At 37.5% G+C, this 21,263-nt stretch overlaps 1 protein-coding gene across 8 annotated transcripts in view; it reads right to left on the bottom strand.

Moving 5' to 3' along the window:
- Nucleotides 1–21,263, bottom strand: part of LOC107563312 (nectin-1-like) — a 234,106-nt gene that overhangs the window by 111,503 nt on the left and 101,340 nt on the right. Inside the window, exon 6 of one of the 8 annotated variants that reach the window (XM_016248156.1) lies at nucleotides 11,014–14,564. The exons of the other annotated variants lie outside the window; for them this stretch is intronic. Coding sequence (XP_016103642.1) covers nucleotides 14,059–14,564 — 506 coding nt within the window. The 3' untranslated portion in view covers nucleotides 11,014–14,058. Of the gene's footprint in view, nucleotides 1–11,013; nucleotides 14,565–21,263 lie in introns of those variants that run through there. 8 annotated transcript variants of the gene reach the window in all.

The raw sequence follows: 21,263 nt of genomic DNA, 5'->3' as shown, positions 1-21,263 counted from the left end.
GCTCTTAAAGGGATAGTTCACCGAAAAAAATTAAAATTTGCTGTTAATTTACTCACCCTCAGGTCATCCAAGATGTGACTTTTTCTCTTCAGTAGAACAGTAAAGATTTTTTAGCTCAAATCGTGGTGCTGGTGATTCATAAAATGCAAGTCAGAGGCTACCGACACTTTGAGAGTCAAAAAAGCATATACAGTACAGACAACACAAAAATACTATCCATGGCTTTTGACAATATATTGAGGTCTTATGAAGAGAAACAATTGGTCTGTGCAAGAAACTGAACATTCTTTATAACACAGGTGCATCTCAAAAAATTTGAATGTCGTGGAAAAGTTAATTTATTTCAGTAATTCAACTCAAATTGCGAAACTCGTGTATTAAATAAATTCAATGCACACAGACTGAAGTAGTTTAAGTCTTTGGTTCTTTTAATTGTGATGATTTTGGCGCACATTTAACAAAAACCCACCAATTCACTATCTGAACAAATTAGAATATGGTGACATGCCAATCAGCTAATCAACTCAAAACACCTCCAAAGGTTTCCTGAGCCTTCAAAATGGTCTCTCAGTTTGGTTCACTAGGCTACACAATCATGGGGAAGACTGCTGATCTGACAGTTGTCCAGAAGACAATCATTGACACCCTTCACAAGGAGGGTAAGCCACAAACATTCATTGCCAAAGAAGCTGGCTGTTCTCAGAGTGCTGTATCCAAGCATGTTAACAGAAAGTTGAGTGGAAGGAAAAAGTGTGGAAGAAAAAGATGCACAACCAACCGAGAGAACCGCAGCCTTAAGAGGATTGTCAAGCAAAATCGATTCAAGAATTTGAGTGAACTTCACAAGGAATGGACTGAGGCTGGGGTCAAGGCATCAAGAGCCACCACACACAGACGTGTCAAGGAATTTGGTTACAGTTGTCGTATTCCTCTTGTTAAGCCACTCCTGAACCATAGACAACGTCATAGGCGTCTTACCTGGGCTAAGGAGAAGAAGAACTGGACTGTTGCCCAGTGGTCCAAAGTCCTCTTTTCAGATGAGAGCAAGTTTTGTATTTCATTTGGAAACCAAGGTCCTAGAGTCTGGAGGAAGGGTGGAGAAGCTCATAGCCCAAGTTGCTTGAAGTTCAGTGTTAAGTTTCCACAGTCTGTGATGATTTGGGGTGCAATGTCATCTGCTGATGTTGGTCCATTGTGTTTTTTGAAAACCAACGTCACTGCACCCATTTACCAAGAAATTTTGGAGCACTTCATGCTTCCTTCTGCTGACCAGCTTTTTGAAGATGCTGATTTCATTTTCCAGCAGGATTTAGAGTACATGTACAGTAAATTAACATACTTTCCAGAAGGCCAACAATTCACTAAAAATGTTTTTTTATTGTTGAGATAGTGAACTGTTGGGTTTTTGTTAAATGTGAGCCAAAATCATCACAATTAAAAGAACCAAAGTCTGAGTTGAATTACTGAAATAAATGAACTTTTGCATGCCATTCTAATTTATTGAGATGCACCTGTACTGTATTATAACCTGTAATCCAGACCTTCAGTCAACGGGGAAATCTTATTCTTTTTTTTCCCGCGAACTGGTACTTTTGGACAGTTTCTTTCATTGAGCTGGTTAGATTCACTAGTTTGTTTATGTAATCATTCAGTGTGGTTTCTTTATATACCAATCATATAAAGTCAATAAACGTGTCTTCATCAGCTCATCTTTTTACATAAACAATGAGAAACGGTAAAAACTTTAATTTGGCCCCTTCATTCAAGTGCTCGGTGCTCATATCAGTGGAACTGTTTCCTCGGTTCAGTGACTGTTGGAGGAACAGGAGCATTGAATGAGTTGGCAGAAACCGGCATTGTAGAACCATATACGCCAGTACTTTTGCTAATTTCTAATCACAGTGACTGTAAATCGTCTTATTTCGTCGTCTTTACGGCTTATTTCTGCATTTCCAGCAAAATTATCTCCCACCATTCACTGCATGGTTTCGTCCCATCCTACGTAGCCTAGAGTCATGAGTGAGATCAGATGGTAAGCTGTCAAATTAGAGAGGTCTCCGAGTTCGAGGGAGGGCAAACCAAGCTGGACGATTTGGTCAGTCGCACTTTCAAACACATTTTAGTTTTGCTATAGAAAATCTACAAATTCGTACTCTGATTACATAGAGCAGCAGCAGGAAGCACATGAGGTTGTCATGGCAACCCAATACACTGCACACACATTACGGCTGCACTTCTACTTTGCCACACTAAACTTAGCAATAAACACGTTGAAAATAATACACAATAAACATGCCTGTCAAAACGATCTCAAAGGAGGCTTTTGTTAAGCAAATCAATGAGTGAATTACTCATCCACTGTTTTAAAAAAAACATACTTTAGCTGGATTTCCACAGGCAGGGTCACAATTATCTACAGTGTATGAAACTAAATACTTTTGGGTTAAGGTTCATAATGTAGAACATTTTTAACATTGTATGCTGTGTGTGCATAGGTAGCTAGCAAACAAAGAATACAGCTGTTAAGCTAATAGTCACATTTAGCAGAGTAAGATCATGATTGAGAAATGTTGGATACTGCTGGAAATGCTGGTTTTATGGGGTATCCTATTTATTATTTTAGGATTTTTTTGGTTTGCCCCAGTGAAGCAATTTTTTAAATGTAACTGATTAAGTAGTCAAACTCATTCCATATCAGCAGAATAGTGTGGTACAGAACGTCTATGTCCATAAAACAGGTTCTGAATGAATTATGTTACTGATACCTAATGGTCAAAACCAATAGCAAAAGTAATAGGTCAATATTATTAAATTGCAGACAAAGATTTTGAATACCTAGGCTGGCTTGCACACTGTATTGCCAAAAGTATTGGGACACCCCCTTCTACTGAACAGCTTAGACTACTTTAGTAATTTCCATGAGTACAAATCTTAATGTTTAAGCATATAATGCTATTCTAGGGAATTGTGTGCTTCTAATTTTATACCAATAGTTTGAACAGCACCCTTTTCTATTCTAACTCGACAATGCCTCTGTGTATAAGGCAAGGTTAAAAAAAAGATTGATTCAGTCAGTGTGGAAGAACTTGACTGGTCTGCACAAAACCAAGTCCTAAACGCATGTGCTTTTTGAACTCTCAAATGCCTGTAAACTGACTTACATTTTAGGAACCTTTACTGTTCTACTGAAGAGACAAAGTCACCTACATCTTGAATGGCTTGAGGGGGAGTAAATGAGCTAATTTTAATTTTTGGGTGAACTATCCCTTTAATGTGCTGTTATTGAAACACTAATTGTATGGGTTCGCCGGCTCACTTTCATTTCAAAGATTCCAAACAGTTAATCCCAGAGACTTGATGCATTTGTTTGCTCAGCAGCTCATTTACAGAGTTGTAAGTGAGATGCAAATAAACACACAACTAAAAGGTGGTGCCCTGATGATAGCAATAAATCAAACACATACTCAATTAAACCCTTTCAAATATACATTTATACAAAATCGATAAGCTTCTGTGTGAGCTACCAAAGATATTAAATTGTCCAATATGAGAGCATATCGCTACTCACAGCAAGTGTTTACTTGTGTAGAAATGCCAGAGGTGCCAAAGTGGTTCTATGCATTTGCCAGGATATAGCGAGTGGTTGCCAGGGAGTTGTTTTTTGCTTTGCATTGCTTTTTTAGGGTCCAGCTGGTGGTTGCCATGGCATTGGTATGTGGTTGCTAGGGTGGGATATCTGGTAGCTAGCGTACTTATAGGTGGGTGTTAAGATGGTTGTCAGGGCAAGGTGGTTGTCTAGACTTTGCTGTGGTGTGGTAGGTGGTTGTCAGGGTGTTGCTATGTGGTTGCTAGGGTACTTATATGTGCATGTTAGAGTGATTGACAGGGCAGGGTGGTTGGTGGTTGCCAGGATTTTGCTAGGGTGTTGTAGGAGGTTGCCAGGTTGTTGCTATGCAGTTGCTAGGGTGTTGTACCTGGTTTCCAGGGCATTTATATGCAGGTGTTAGGGTGGTTGGCAGGGTAGGGTGGTTGGTGGTTGTGAGGACTTTGCTAAGGTGTTGCAAGTGGTTGTCAGGGTGTTGCTATGTGGTTGCTAGGATGTTGTAACTGGTTGCCAGGTTATTTATATGTGGGTGTTAGGGTGGTTGGCAGGAAACAGTGTTTGGTGTTTGCCAGTATGTTGCTATGGTGTTGTAGGTGGTTATCAGGGTATTGCTATGCAGTTTCTAAGGTGTTGCAGGTGTTTGCCAGTGTGTTGCTATGCAGTTTCTAGGGTGCTGTAGCTGGTTTCCAGGGTATTTACATGCGGGTGTTAGGGTGCTTTGCAGGAAAGGGTGGTTGCCAGGATGTTGCTAGGGTGTTGTAGTAGGTTGCCAGGGTGTTGTTATGTAGTTTATAAGGTGTTACAGGTGGTTGCCACTATGTTGGTATGTGGTTGCTAGGGTGTTGTAGCTAATTGGCAGGGTATTTTTATGCGGGTATTAGGGTGGTTTGCAGGAAAGGGCGGTTGGTGGTTGCCAGGATGTTGTAGGTGGTTGCCAGGGTGTTGCTTTGTGGTTGCTAGGGTGTTGTAACTGGTTACCTGGGTATTTATATGCGGGTGTTAGAGTAATTGGCAGGACAGGTTGGTTGGTGGTTGCCAGCATGTTTCTAGGGTGTTGTAGGTGGGTGCCAGTTGATATGCAATTGCTAGGTTGTAAGGGGTGGCTGGGAGGGCATTCGAAGCGGTTGCTAGGGTGTTGTTTGTTATTGCCAGGGCATTTATATATGGTTTCTAGGGTGTTGTGGGTGGTTGCCACAGCATTGGCATGCAGTTGTTAACATTTTGGTGGGTAGTTTATAAGGCATTGGTATGTCGTTGCAAGGGTGTAGCTGGTGGTTGCCAGCATGTTGCTGTACTGTTGCTGTAGGGTGTAGTGGGTGGTTGTCGGGATTTTACAATAGAGTTGCAAGAGTATTGTGGGTGGTTGCAAGGATGTTTGCTATGTGGCATTTATAAGCGGATGCAAGGGTGTTGCGGGTGGTTTTCAGGACATTGCTAGGGTATTGTGGGTGGTTGCCAGAACATTTATATGTGGTTGCTAGGGTGTTTCAGGTGGTTGCCAGAGCATTGCTATGTGATTTATAGTGTTTTGTGCAGGGTTAATTGTAAAAAAAAAAACAGATTACTGAGAAAAATAAAGATGGATGATCTGTTGCATCATTTAATACTGATGGTTTTGGGTTTGTTAAAATTTTAACAATCTCTGCTGAACTCTAAGCATACATTAATAGTGATATTCATCTTAGCAGTCACTGCTAATAAAATATGTTCCTGACTCTATTGGAGACAGCTGAAATGTTAACCTAGTTTATATGTACTTAGGAAACATAAATTCTAACTGAATAAATGTAATTTTCTGCAAGTTCTACACTGTAACTCTTACACAAAACAAAGTGCTACATGTGCTACATATGTCTGAATATGTGTTTTTTTTATGCATATGCTTTTCTGATTGACATTTCATTGGAAACCCTTGGGGAATATATACAACAAGTTACTAAATCATGAAGAATGACTGTTCTGATGTGTTTGCAAAGAGCTCTTGTAGTTCTCGTTTTATATTGAATATCCTGGTTCGTATTCATGCTTTCAGTTCTATTCTCTTTCTCAGTTCATGAAGGATAAAAGCATTTTCTTCATCGCTATGCTATTCAAATTCAAATTGTGTGAGTAATAAGAAAATATACAGCATTTGTTTAAACTATATGAAAGAAGACTATGATTTGCTGGAATCTATTGTAAACCATTTAAGTGCTGGTGCTATAAAGAAAAACACAAACATGCCATATTTGTGATTCTGAGAAGATACCACATTTTTGTTTACATTAAATTGCATGAAGACAAAAGACTACCTTTTTTTCTCTCTCAGGGTTGGAGAACCATTGCTGCAGCAATATCATTGTGTCATCACATGATATACAGTATTCATCTAAATGACTGTTTAGTCTTTCTCTTGCATTAACACAGTCTGATGTTTAAGGACTGTAAGTGGATCTCTGAGTTTTATCTCACATTAATATTAACTGTGCATGTAGATTTTGTTGTGTTTGACAAATGTATTACTAAATTGTAAATCTGTATTATATTACTAAAGTGGGAATAAAAAAATGGCAAAGTGACACGATTTAAGTGGGTTACTCTCAAGAAACCTGTCAAGAACATGTCTACAAAATAAGAAGTTACATTTAGTTAAAATAAATGCATATATCAATTACCACAATACAAAAAATCTAACAAAATAAAGTAACAGTTAATCATTTTGTAAGACAGTAAATTGATAAATAAATAAACAAACAAGAGAGTAAGTAAATAAATAAATAAATAAATAGTGAAATAATGCATGGAAATATTTGTTGAACTACTTTTCATTTATGCTGATCTATTGTATCTGTCTATCTATCTATCTGTATTACAATAAAACGTATATTAGAGTAACAAGCAAAAAAAAATGTTAGTTTATAAAAGTATAGCAAAAGAAATGAAATGAAATGAATGAATGAATGAGCAAACAAACACTAAATTAAAGTAATGGGAATTACCAATTTTATATCATGAGGGGGGAATAATAAAGGGAATAATTGTAGACAGAGTTTTTTTACACCAGTGTTCTTACTCTTTTAAGGGTGTTGCCACAGCAAAGACATTGTGGTTTTTGAATATGTGAAACTACATGCCCGAATAATAAGTCTATGTCTCATAACAATTTTTATCCCTCTATATGGTACAGTATAGAAATATCTCAATTTGTCCCTACATATAACATGGCATAGGAATTAATATTTCTGCTTAATCCATGTAGGCTGAGACTGCAGATCAAAGGCAGTTCTTTTTAGCTGCATGTATAATGTAAAAGTATATCTGTATATGTTATGTGAGTTCGAGTTTCTGACAGCATGTGTACATGGAAAGCTGTCAATCCGCTGGCTTCACAGGAGGAATCAAATAATGCTGCAGGAATATCAGAGATTGACCAGATTTACTGCCTCATAATGTCACATGATTCATTGTAATGAAACACATCTTGGTTTTGCTGCATATATAAAGTATGTGAGTGCAAAGCTCACAGCAGAAGCAGAAGCCAGTCTTCTTGTCTTTAGTGGGGAAGTGCCTCTGTAGCACTGATGCCTGACTGGCACAATGATAACAAATTACACAGGTGAAATTGGTGAGATATTTGACACCTTCCAAAATAGGGTACAGTTTTTCATCAAATGGTCAGTGATGTGCTAAGGCATCAGTTGACTATCAGCCTCATAATGTCAAACAAAATATTAAATGAGCTATTTTTGATTTTCATTTTATACCCAATTTTGCTACCATCAATAGAGCGTGCACACACCTTACGCATCGGATGCCGTGCGCGCGCCCAAAGACAGTTGGACATAGTGGTGTATTAGAGGTAACATATGATACAAATACTATTCGGTTTCTGGCACAAACTGATCGTTTCGTGTCTTAGGACATCAATGTGTCGTCACGAGCCGCAGGGTATAATTTGGATTTGTCTGTGCATGTTTTTTTTACTCTCATAGATTTTGTTACCATTGCCATGCATTATATGACTGATAGACTGCAACGGTTAAAGTTAAAAATCATCATATGTGTTCTACTGAAGAAACAAAGTCACCTACATCTTGGATGCCCTGGGGGTAAGCAGATAAACATCAAATTTTCATTTTTGGGTGAACTATCCCTTTAAAAAAAGTGCCATGTGACTCAGAATACAGAAATCAATAATTGTATTATTATACTGACTAAATTCTGAACTCATAACTTAATTGTTTGCTCTGGTATATGGGTTTATGATTAAAAAAAAAAAGTACAGTATGCTACTGAAAATTTAATTGTGGTCTTATAATAAACTGTCAGCTAAACAAACAGTAGTGAGCAAAGAATACAGGATGTGTTCAATGTGTACATATGGTAAACCAGATTTTATTGGTTGATACGGTAAAACACTTAAACCATGCAAATGTCTAAATTGACCTGTCATTAATATAATCCTGACATATTACATTTAATATTTGAATAATGACTATGCTGTGCAGTGAATAACAACCCAAAACTATGGAATGACATGCTTTTTGGGTGAACTGTTTCTTTAAGCACAATATTTCATATCAAATTCACAATCTTACTATGACCCTGGCTGTGCCGTTCATGGGAGAGTCTCATGTAGCCAGATTCCCTTTCCCTGCACTGCTGAGTGACACAGCATGGAAGTTCGCTGTGGAGGGAATGAGGCTGATTCCGTATCAGTTAGGCTTATCACGAGTGAATATGCTTTCAAAGGCCCGTGGGGCTACAAAGAGAGCTTTGAGGAGACGAACAGGGACAGCTGCTCTCCAGGAACCCTGGCAAGCAAGTCCGCACTATCTCGTTCCCATCTGCGATTGCTTTTCAGGGGTGGTTCGGCTGATCAAGGGCTGAATTTAAAAGGACTGGATGATGGAAAAGTAATTGCCCTCACTGTGAAAATAGACCATGCACGTTGTATCACTTATTCACAGTGAATAGGGAAAAATATAGTGCTCTAATATTTTTTGTACTGTGATTTCTAAGTGCAGAAAGTTAATAATTTGCATTGCTTAAGAGAACTATCGCTTTGCGCGGTGGGGAGGCCACATCCAGCTGTTAGCGCTATTGGGATTTGGAGCTCATAGTTGCAGTTCTCTTGTACACATACAAAAGCTTTTCAAAAGCCGTGTCAAATTCAAGAGTTACAAGCCATTTAACTTCCTGAAACTAACGCGAGTACAAGTTTATGCAGTGTGATCTCATGCTTGCTCGTCGGTATTCTTACATAGGATGTTTGGATAGACCATAAAACATACAATACCGACATACTGACAAAATCTACAACAAAACAAAAAAAACATTTTTAGACTGGTCAGAACTAATATTGCTGGACCACCACCATAGGTGACCAAATTCAGTTCACAATCACATAGTGGGACTTTTTGCCATATTGATTTTGATCATTTAACTGTGCGCTAACAAAAAGTAATATATTTAAAATACATTTATTTAATACCAAGTATAGTTAAAATCTATTAACGTATTTACTGACATATTGCTCGGGACTTACTGATATAAAAATGATAATTGAACTTTATTTGGAGTAGGCTACTACTTGTGCACAATGCACATTTCTTAATATTAAGCCTAAAATGTGTTTTAATGTCACTGTTAATGAGGATTGTACGATTTTTGAATAATATCAGTCTTTCAAGGCTAGATATTTAAAGTGTTCGTGAAGCATACTTGCAATAGTTCCACTTTAACACAATCAAATATACTTCAGTATATCTTCAGTTGGACTTCAGCACTACTTCCGCACAATTAAAGTGCAAGTACAAAATTAGTTGTTATAATTAAGCAGACTTTAAGTATGCAGCTAAGTATACCAGAGTAGCATACCAAACGCACAATTGGGTATCAAGTACCTAAATATGTAAATGTATCTGTAGTATACTTAGCATGAAATAAATGTATTCCAAATACATTTTAGTATATTTATATATATGGCTGTATATTCAAAGCCTCATATTGTTTTATTATAATCAATACTGTAGTACTGTATGCGTACATTATCACAAGTATATTGTATAGTTTTTTTCTTTTAGTAAATATTTTGTCACTTTTCACTTGCCACTTCGTACTTTATACAGTACATAATATATATATATATATATATATATATATATATATATATATATATATATATACAGTATATATATATATATATATATAGTATATATATATATATATAGAGAGAGAGAGAGAGAGAGAGAGAGAGAGAGAGACTTTTATACTTACACTCTGTGTAAACTATGCTATCTCTGACCAATAACCCTTATTGTTTTTGTATTTATTGATGGTTTATTGTTTATATTGTGTATCGTTTACAGTGCAGCATTGCTCACTAAACTTGGCTTGTTTTGACTTGTTGAAATGTATGTTATGTAAGAATAAAATACTACATGGGTCATTCAGTGTGACACTTTGTATACCATTTAAAATATAATACAATTTATTATGATTGATATATAGACACTTTGCTTGCATTTAATATGCTTTCTGTGTATATAAAATCATGCAAGACCACCAAAATGGGACGACTCATCTTTGACTAATAAAATAATTAAATTATATAATGATAAATAATTATTAATGTATGCTAACACTTGTATAAACAAGCATAAAAAAATCAGATGTACAGAACAGAAGTCATAATATGATATTTTGAATATATTACTACAAAATATATTTGTTGTAACATTAAATATACTATACTATAATTTTATGTAAGAAGTGTGTGTGTGTGCCACTAAAACAGTGTTGCATAATTGTGAAGGGTAAATAGAACATATCAAATAAAAACATCATCTATATTGAGTGAACTGGGACAACACATCTTTGAACATTTAAATCATTTAATGTTTTAAAGCAAATACAGTTTACTTCACTGGGTAAACACATGTGAACAATATATATATTTTTCATATCATTACCGACCTCAGCAAACATACATTCACACGGCTGCATGAAGACAAGATCTTTCTTTATGTTTTTTTTTTGTTTGTTTGTTTTGTTGCAGTTATGTACAGTCATTGTAATGCATCAACCCCACATCTCTATACAGAACCCATTAACATATCAAAACCTATCTACCCAAGTCCATGTCGAAGTAGATTTATGGCAATAAGCTATACATCTCCAGTCATCTGAGCTGTCTAATTTGTTTTCTAGTTCAGCTGGCAGTCAACGTCCAGACTTGAACTCCTCGGTTTCTGTTCCCCTAACATACAGCAAACCCAACTATAGTTTCCAAGGTACATACATTATTTACAGTGGAATGTCAGGCTTTGAAGTGGGCAGTTAGAAAGACATGAGACTCAGGAATGAAAAAAAAACTATCTAAAAACGAGGAACATATAAAATAAAAAACTGTATTTTGTCTGTAGAACAATATTAAAAAAAAAAAGAAAATGAAAAAAAAAAAAGACAAAACATTATTTTCTTAGTATGCTCATGCGCTTATGCAGGCCATTTAATGTTGCTAGAAGCATCAACATAAACTGATCCAGCAGACAGATTACTGTATGAAAAGAAATAAGCTGATATGGGTCATTAATTATAGTCATTTGAATTCTCTTATTTGACATTTAAAGCCATAATAGCATTTGGTAAATGGGTAACTTGTGCTTGGCTTGAGAAAACATACGAAAAATAACCCTTAATTAACAAAACCCTGGGAGCATAGGGGTCAATGAAGAGAATGAAAGAGAAAGAGAAATGAAAGCAATAAAAAAATACATATAAAATTACCAACTAATTAAACTCCTGGAACAAAAAAACTTGTGCTTTAGCTAAAGTGATGTCAGTCTCTTTAATCACAGCCATGATTGCGTAGCAGGTTTCCAGTTGTGAGCTGGTTAACAAAGTGCTGACGGACCAGCGATGGGTTGCTTTTGTCATCATATGAAGCAGAGAGATAATATTTGTATTCATGAGGGTTTAAAAAACTTGGTAAAAATACAGCTTTCTTAATACTTGAAGTCCAGGTGATAAGCTTCCCATCACACTGACCAACTTGTGTAGATTCATATGTTTATCATGCGAATGTTGTAAAAAATGTACAGTGAGGGCAGACAATAACTCTAAAAAAAAAAACAATATGTACAGATCTAAAAAAAGTAAAACCTTACATCTCACACGTCATAGGCACTGCAATTTGTATAACTTTGCACATTGACCTTACTAAGCTAAAATACAAGGTTTGCTAAGCAACAAATGTACAGTTATTCATTATGTGGTCTGTTTTAGGTCAAATCAAGATGTGCATGAGGTCTACAATCAAGGTTTTTATTCATTTGTAGCTTAGGTGTAGACGTATTACGACTTTCCTCATGGGACAGACCACACGGAATCTGCTGCTGCAAGTTCTAGTTTGTTTATTATGTGGGTTCTTTTTATAATGGCTTCATTTACTAGCTTTAATGCATGTTATCATTTTTAAGTCTCTTCTGCAGATTTTCTAATGCAAAAATGCCACCAGATTCCATGAGGGCCTGCTCATGGATGAGCAACCTACAGTAAGTGGCTTTCATCTGGAGTTTCCCATGTTTTCAAGTCCGCATAGATTGTCTGTGTGATTACAGCGGTTCAGCATTGTAATCTCTTGTCTTGTAAAGAGCCTTGTTTTAGGCAGGCAAGGGAATTAAATATTTCATGGACAAGCCATGATAAATTCTACTAAAGCATTTTTTGAGTCTAGAAAGAGATATGGATACAGCCAGGGAGGTAATTTGTCTCTGGAAGTAAAATCGTTTAGTGGAAAACTGCCCACCCTTTTGCAAACACCAAACCTGGATGTGAAAAGTGTGATAAAGGCTGAACCAAACAAAGAGCGATTAAAAAAGACGCACATGCATTAAAAAAAGTACATTTTGCAGTTGAACAGGTATATCAGGACTTTGATGAATATCTGTTTTATTTATTTAAATACATACTAATTTGTAGCCAACAGATCTGCTCCTTAAAGAGGATCAGGGAGGATTTGGAAAGAAATCCAGGCTTTGCCGCAGATCCTGTGGTTTCAGAGATCCAGCAGTACATAACAAGCCTGTCTGTGATGCCTAGTTGCTGCCATGTTTGCCTCCGATTTCACTTTGGCTTGAGACTTTTCCGTAATTTCATTTCTGTGCTTTTACCGCTACCTACTTTTGGAAAAACTACTTCCATCAAAAGGCTCTAAATGGTGGTTGACACAAGCGCTACACGCCTGTGTCGTAATCTCCTGTGGAACTAAACATTACCATTGAACCTGTTCATATTTACAAGATCTTGAAAACATTTTGACCACTCGACATCACCAACTCTAAATAACAAACACCCTGTCTTTATAACAACACCACATTATACAGGATTATCCTTTTGTGTCTTAAGAGTTTCAGAGGAAATGGATTTTTGGAAAGCATTGCTATGATAACACTACGCGTGATGGCACATCCGAGGTGGATCTGTGGATGGAGAATGACTAAGACTGGCATGGAGAATGAGGGGCAGGTAGGTGGGCGCAGTATATCTGTCTAGGCCGCGTTCTGCATGCTCGACTGCAGTGTGCATATGACTAACGCTGCAGATGTGTTCCTCAGCTCTCAGGGTAGCTGGGTCTTAAAATAAATACTGTTTTTGGAAAGCAGTCAGAACCCACATGCTTTTTTGTTCCATTGGATTGTATGCTACCAGAACATGCCACATTTTCAGACCCCTGGATTCAGGGATGTTGGGAGCAGCGTTTGTACCAAGAACCACAGGATTATGATGTTTCCATTAATCACAATAGTGCTAATGCAACATTCGACCTCGTAATGACACATTTATGGGCGGGAATAATTATTCTACTATTTAGTTCCACATTTTCTGGTAACCAACACTCCGTATAAAAAAAAAACAAGACTATATAAAAACGAAAAAAAAACTTTTGATTAACGTAAAAGTAATGGTAATATGCTAATGAGATTAAAAAAACAAGACAAACAAACAATAAAAAAAAGAATCATACATCCAGTGTAAGACTTTCACAACATGATCAGCAATATACCCCTTTCCAAAACAGTTACAGTCTCTTTTTATACATTTAATACATTTATAATAACAACAAAATGAGACAAAAAGGATAATACACTGTAATATTTTCAAGCGACTTGCCTGTCCAGCCTTACTGGATGTTGATTGGCATCAGTCTGTGAGAAACGTAGCAGGTTCATCTAAAAGCGTGTGGATGTGTAATGATGTTGACGTGTTGATGCTGCGAGCTATTTTTCTACAGCTGTTTATTTCGATGGGCTCTGATGGGGCGGAGCTTACTGGGTCAGGGGTGGGATGTGCAGATAGGGATAAACACATGGAGGGAGGGTTCTAGTGATGGAGGTGGATGGGTGTGGTCGGATGCAAGAGAGGGCAAAAGGTCGTTGATCTTTTTTTTCCCCTTGACATTGCATGCCACTCTACACATACCACTCTTTCTTTGAAATAACAGAGCCGTCGGTTTGGGAGACCATGTCGTCGGCGATCTCGGGCTCGGGGTCGTACTGGAAGGCGAGAGTCCGTTCGTCGTAATCGCGACTTTCTCCTTCATCTACGGTGAAATAGGGTCTCTTCAGATCCTCAGAGTTGCCGTCGAAATCCCGATCACCGCCCTCAAAACCATCGGGCCCGCTAATTTGTGCCGGCTTCTTTTCATCGTCTGAGTCGTCAGGGTACTGCAGGTTCTTGGGCATCGGAGGATGAGCGGGCATGCCGCCAGCCTTGCTGTATCCATTCCCGAAAACGTGCTTTTTGGTGCTGTAGTCGCCCTTAAAGGTGCGCTGACGCCGCCTCAGGAAGAAGACGAGCAGTGCGATGGCAGCCACCAGGAGGGCCACCCCACCGACTGCGCAGCCGATGGCAGCACCGGAACTATGCTCCTCCAGTGGGATCTCACGGCCATCAAAAGGCGGGGAGTTAGGGAATTCTGGGTAGGAAAACACAGATGGAAGGGGAGAGTGTGTCAGTGCTCTGGTGGGAAGGAGGTGCATTTGTGCAGGTGCTCATTTTTGATGAGGAAAGAAAAATAGGGGAGGAGAAAGAAAAGGGAAGAAAGGAAGGAGCCCCCGTCCCATACCCACAACCACCCACCCACTCCCACAAAACCAATCCATTATGACAGCTTAACACAGAAAGCAAGAGCTGAATGTTTAGTCTCATCATGCATTTTATGTAAGGTACACAAGAACAAGCACTCTAACCATTTTATAAGCAAAGATAACAAACAAAAGTCTTGAAATTTAGGGCACCTGTACACTAGAGCAAGGGCATAATGTTTTCATTTATTGCGCATTGGGACTAGTTTCTAATACCCACTTAACATATTGTTTTCTGCATATTGGTTGTACCATGTTGCTTTAGTTTTGGGTACAAAATTATATAAGGACAGAATTTGAACCTTGGGAGGTATTAATTAAAAGATTAAATCGGATTGATAAAATTTACCTAATAGTACAACCCATCCTCACTCCTAAGGCACCAAGAACTGAAACAACTTGTGCTTCACTATTAAGGGAAACCTAGGCCAACGGTGTCCTCCAACCCTGCTCCTAAAGAGCCACCGTCCTGCAGATTTCAGCTCCAACCACAAACATACCCAAACCAGCTAATCAAGGCGTTCAGGGTTACTTGATAATTACAGGAAGGTGTGTTGGAGCAGGGTTGGAACTGAAGTCTGTAGGACGGCAGCTCTCCAGGAGCAGGGTTGGAGATGCCTGCCCATAGGTTTCAATATATTTTGATGAACTTGGAACTCCATTGCTTTCAATTGCATGCCTTATTCAACAGATTAAGTCATGGAGACCAAATTATAATTAAATTACAATTAATTGAGTATTGGCATCAAAGGATTTTCAATAGACTTCTAGCAACCGAGGTATACCTTCAGCATCCTAACAGTGATGCTAAAGGCACTTAACCATGCTTTAGTTTTTGCCTCCTTGGGAATGAGAATGGGTTGAATATTAATGGTGTTTCATTGGTGTTGCAGGAAATGTTAAAACTTTTGGTTGCTTTACTTTCTGAAACGTTTGTGTTTTTTTTCTGATATGCCCTTGTGATGCATAACCCTTAAAGTAATTTAAAATTGAAATTAATTGATTCAAAGTATTGTCTGACATCGTAAACTCTAGTGCCTAGACACCCTTGATCATTTAAGTAATTCACTGCAGCATTTTAATCTGTCTGGAGGTAAAGCTTGTGTTAAAAGTAACAATCAGCACCGATACACTTATAACAATAGACCAGACAGCTCTTTAAATCTGAGCGACCTCAAAAATTACAATTCAACATAAGTACAGGGGGCTTGTATTTGAAGCTCTTGACCTTGTTGGCTTATATGGAATACATTTTTTATAGAGTACTCTTTTATTCTCTTAAACCATTCATGAAATACATTTATTTATTTTTACTCAATGAATTAAAGAACAGATAACGAACCCTAATGCTGCAGGTGAAAGGCAAAGCGAGCACTACCGCTTTCAAAAGTTCATAAAGTCTTTCTAATGAGTGATGTGGTTTTTTACAGACATGCTGGAACATGAATCCCCTGCAAGTCTACTGTACATGGTTACAGCAGACACACTGCTTGTGGTTTTGTTTTCAAAGCACACAAAAGACATGCATCCAACAGAAAGCAACTGACATAGTACGTAATAAGCCCATGCAAAAAGTCAGTAAACCATTTCTTAAAAGTACCCAGAGCATTGAGATTTGCAAACAGCAATTAGATTTGAAGAAGTAATTCACACACACTCATACACATACACAAAAGCAAGACATGCAACATTTTTCAGCATTGGATCATTCACAATTGCTGGATTAACAGCTTACATGCGGTTTCTAAAGGCTTTTCTTTGTGCGGCACTCCTTGTAAACATAACCAAACCGCTCCAAGCACTACAACAGGTCAGTGCAAAAATCTGCCAATACTCAAATATAAAACATAACCAAGGGGTTCTCTAAAATTAGTTACAATGAGACAAAGCAACAAGCTATGTGTCTTCTACAATACATTTTATTAGTCGTCACGTCCAAAATCCCAATCCAAATCAGAATGTCTTAATTGGATCTGACTGTCACAATGTAAGAAACAAAGACATCCAACAATGTCTTCTATGAGCTCCTTCAAACTGCCTACAAATGTGTCTTTCACGCATCGTGTTAACGCCGCAGTTGTGCGTACTTAGCAGCACAACACAACTTCTGACAACAACTAGGCAGTAGACGCTAGACATCCTGCGTCATATTTCCAGTCTGAAGTCTATGCCATTTACATGTGCTAATAGAATATGCTGGTTAAAAAGGTCAGCGGCTGCATTGTGAAGGTTTCTGACTGCCTTATGCGACAGTGACTTATTGAATATAGGCAGTAATAAGGCGGTCAGGGTGAGCTGCATTTGACATATTCCAGCTCCTTAATGAGCTTCCATTCTAGACCTGGCAGAGCACCGTCTGGTACCCACCACACACGCGGTGATGGTCAGATATTTCTCATTGACATGCTCAGACAGTTTGTGAAGGATTACGGTCATAAAAGGCAAAAACCTCTAGGGGTTTAATCCATCTTGTCCTTTAATCTAAGAATATAAAGTTAAATGCTAATAGGGAAGCGAAAAGGCAAAGCATACTTTCAGAGGATACACAAAGTGCACAAATAAAAACATTTCTAGCTACACAAGCTCACATTCACATATTGTTACGTTTTGTGCAATTCATAACACAATGCTAGAACCATTATACTCTGTAAAAAACTTTTCAAAGGTTGCAAATAAAACAAATATGTTTGGAGTACATTTTATAGGAAAATGCTTTTTTAGTTTTTCTACTTAAATATTTTTATTTTTAATTTAATGAGTTACTTGCCATGATTGTGCAATTATATGCAAAATGTACTAACAGTTTCTGAGAGAAAATTGTTTCTACACCAACGATGCTGCTGCAAATGGTACTATAGCGAGTCTTAGCATAAATATTCTGCTTCTATGGTCAGTTTTCTAGTGAACTACTGTCATGATAGGAACAGTTTGAAGAGAGCCCTGCTAAGAAAGTTGATTCAAGTAAGTAAACTTGTGAAATGTTTATAGCTAACAGTATAACAACACATTAGTTTAAAGACACGTTATTTTAAGCTAAATCTATCGCCCCCTAGAGTGTGGAGGATAGTTACCACCACAGTACTTCTGCCCAAACATGAACTAAACATTTTGCCACTTTTGTAATTTGCTGTTATGATAGTAAAAAAATAAAATAAATGACAAATAGATGGCAGATAGATGATAGATAGATAGATGATAGATAGATAGATGATAGATGATAGATAGATAGATAGATAGATAGATAGATAGATAGATAGATAGATAGATAGATAGATAGATAGATAGATAGATAGGCTTGCTGGTGTAAGCTGGTTTTGCAAGGCCCTTCACATATTCTATGTTGCATTTCATTTATACAATTTTGTGTGTAGCTTAATTAACCACCTATCTCTGTCAGGACACTCCTGTAAAATACATTTTTAATCTCAAGGTTTCTTTCCTGGTTAAAAAAAGGTCTAACAATATAATGGGCTTTTAAACGATTTCATTTCCTGTTTTAACTCCATTAAACCATTATTTCAAATTCTCAAACACCTCTCATTAAAGTTAATGGCAAATGTTAAGGCTAACAGGCTGCCGTTTCTCATATTGGGGGGTCAAGGGAACAATTTGACTTCTGAAGTCTTTCTCTCAAGTTTAATTACTGTGACACTCCACGGCTAAAGCCATTCAACCACAGGAACCCATTTATGTATACTCTACCTCCCTCTCTCTGCTTCTCCTTCCGATGCTCTTTCTATTCTAGGTTTAGTCAGAGAGTGTCCACACTGTGGTTTGGCCGCCGGTGGTGCGACCACTCTCTCAGCTATCAGCTCCCAAGTATTAATCTGGCCTTTAATGGGATTAGACAAACTGGGGGCATCATTATACTGAGAGAGAGAAATAAACAGGACTGGAAGAGTTGAAAGGACCAGTCTTCTTCCTCTAATTCGTTCCTCTTTCCTTCAGTGCACCTTTCTGTCAGTATCTCCTCAGCTCTCACACCATCACTCCAATTGGTAAACTCGTTTTGTGCCCCTCATCCTTTTCCTGCTGAAGGCGTGTGTTTATACTGCTACTATATTTATGACAGACCATAACTAGCTGCGACCAGAGAGAAGCATTAAAACTGCAAAATGACCCCCATGAAAAAATTATAGCAGATTATTTCAAACCGGAGGCCCCTTATGAAGCCTATAAACATTTGCCACCCAAGTGGGTTTTTTCGGAAAACATAAATATTCATATGGAAAATGTGGCAGACTAAATCCTTATCAATGCAAAATCTCAATTAAATGAAAACTAATGCATGTTTGACTGGTACAAACATCATGTCAGACTAGTTTTGTCATTCAGACCACTGTTATTTTAGTATCATTGAGCCAACTAATTGAAATTTATAATTTGTATTAATGTTTTTTTTTTTTCTGTTAATATTTTCATTTTCATTTTAGTAAATGTTTTTGTGTTGTCTTTTTTTTTTTGTCTTGGTTGTCTTAATTTATGAATTTTTAAAAACAACATTATTTTGTGTTACATTTATATGATTTTTTAAAACAAAACAAGCTGCATTTATTATTTCTTTTCCCACAAAATGTGTTGCTCCACCAGAGAAGGAAGAGTTTTGTTTTTCTTCCTTAGAAGAAAGGGATAGTTCATGCAAAACTAAAAATCTCTGGCCCTCATTGACTTCCATTGTATTTTTATTTTCTTTATTATTAGCATTTTTCATTCTATCCAAGTCAATTACATACAACAACCGTTTGGTTACCCACATTCTTCTAAATACCATGGTTAATGTAACAGAAGAAAAAAAATACAACTTGATGGTGAGTAAATAAAGACAAAAAAATTCCTTTTTGGGTGAACTATCCCTTTAAAGTGTTACTTTAGTCCCGGTCGCATGCTATAGATCCTTTAAAAGATCTTTAAAAAGACTCCATCAGGCTCACAAGAGCTCTCAGATAATCAAAGGTATGGAGACCATAGATGAAGTCCTTGAAGACTTGATTTGCAAAGCGAATCAATGGCAGTATTCGCCGTACAGCCAAAGTACTAAGGCATGATGGGGAAGAAAAGATGTTCCCACACCACACTTCAAGACTCTGATTCTCCATATATGTTCTTAAAACACACCTACTGCCCATCCTTGATAAATCATTTTATTTTAACTGAACTATGGAAGCTCAATGCTAATACAGTTAGCATTAAACTAGCAAGCTCTAGCTAAAAAAAAAAAACAGCTACGCTATTTATGTGTCATTCATTACCTCAGGAACTATGTCTTCCACATACATTGTGTGTGGGCCTGTTGTTAATCACACATGACTAATCATATTACCGCAACGCTAATAATTTAACAGTCTCCGGCTGCTTTTCTTCATCGGATGGCAGGGAAGCAGAGCGAGGTGACAGACACGTAGCGTGGTTGCGAGAGGGGCGGTGGGGGATCTCAGACTTCAATGCCATGTCGCCAACGGCTACACCTGCCAGAAGATAGATAAAACCTCACTCGCAGTGTGTCTCCAACTGCCCTGATACCATTAAAGCTGACAAAAGAACCCGCCTATTAACAAGCCTCTGGGAATATGCAGATACTGCCGTAACCTTGAGTTGCGGTGGACAAACAGAGCCCTGTTGAGATTAATAGTGTTGGCGCGATAGACGGTGCAGACGGTGATACCGGTGTTAAGCCGCAACACCGGTTACGCCACATGCCCACCGCAGCACCGACCCCCACCGTCGTTTTGATTTTTTTATAGTAATAAAAATCATTTAGTTCAGTAAAAGAACAGACACTACAATTAAAAACTGAACGCGGCTGCTCAATGCAGCGTGCCGAATGACAGTCGCATCACAGATCAGATTTAATTTCTCAAGTGAGGAAAGTAAGTCCAGCTGACTGACGAGAAGAGTGAGGTGAGACTGACAAGACGATCGCGGATGATTTAGTTTCGAAACTAGATGCAAAAGCGCCTGTTTTGCAATATTTTGGATTTTGAAAAGCCTGTTGATTTTGCCGATAATCTAAAGTGATTTTGGTAGTTTTTTTCATTTCTTATTTAATTGGTTCCACATTGTTTGCTGATTTTTACTTTATTTAAATTTTGTGTCATTTATTTATTTTATTTGACATCAAGGTGTATGCCATGCCTCCAAGCTTTCTTACTCATTTTGATAATAAACGTTCTACGTTTATTATTCATTTGGTTATATATTATACATGTTTACTTAGCCTATTTCCAGTTTTGTATACCTATTTAAACTTTATGTAAGTTATTTGTTATTTTATTTTAGGCATAGCCTGCCCTATAGCATGGTGTATTTTTATTTGTTTTGTTAATAAAAGTTCTGTTTTATATATAGGCTACAGTACGGAAGTTCTAAGCGGCCATGCAATATTATTTTTTTTCTTCTCGTTTTCTCGTTATAACAACTGAAAGTTGAAAACAACTTTCGTTACTTTTTCGTTAATTTTCTCGTTATCTCGACATAACGAAAGTTGTTTTCTCGTTATAACGACTTAATTTTCTCGTTATCTCGACATAACG

Source organism: Sinocyclocheilus grahami, unplaced genomic scaffold (genome assembly GCF_001515645.1).
Source record: "Sinocyclocheilus grahami isolate Dianchi unplaced genomic scaffold, SAMN03320097.WGS_v1.1 scaffold867.1, whole genome shotgun sequence".
NCBI lineage: Eukaryota > Metazoa > Chordata > Actinopteri > Cypriniformes > Cyprinidae > Sinocyclocheilus > Sinocyclocheilus grahami.
This window is presented reverse-complemented; position numbering and strand designations above follow the sequence as displayed.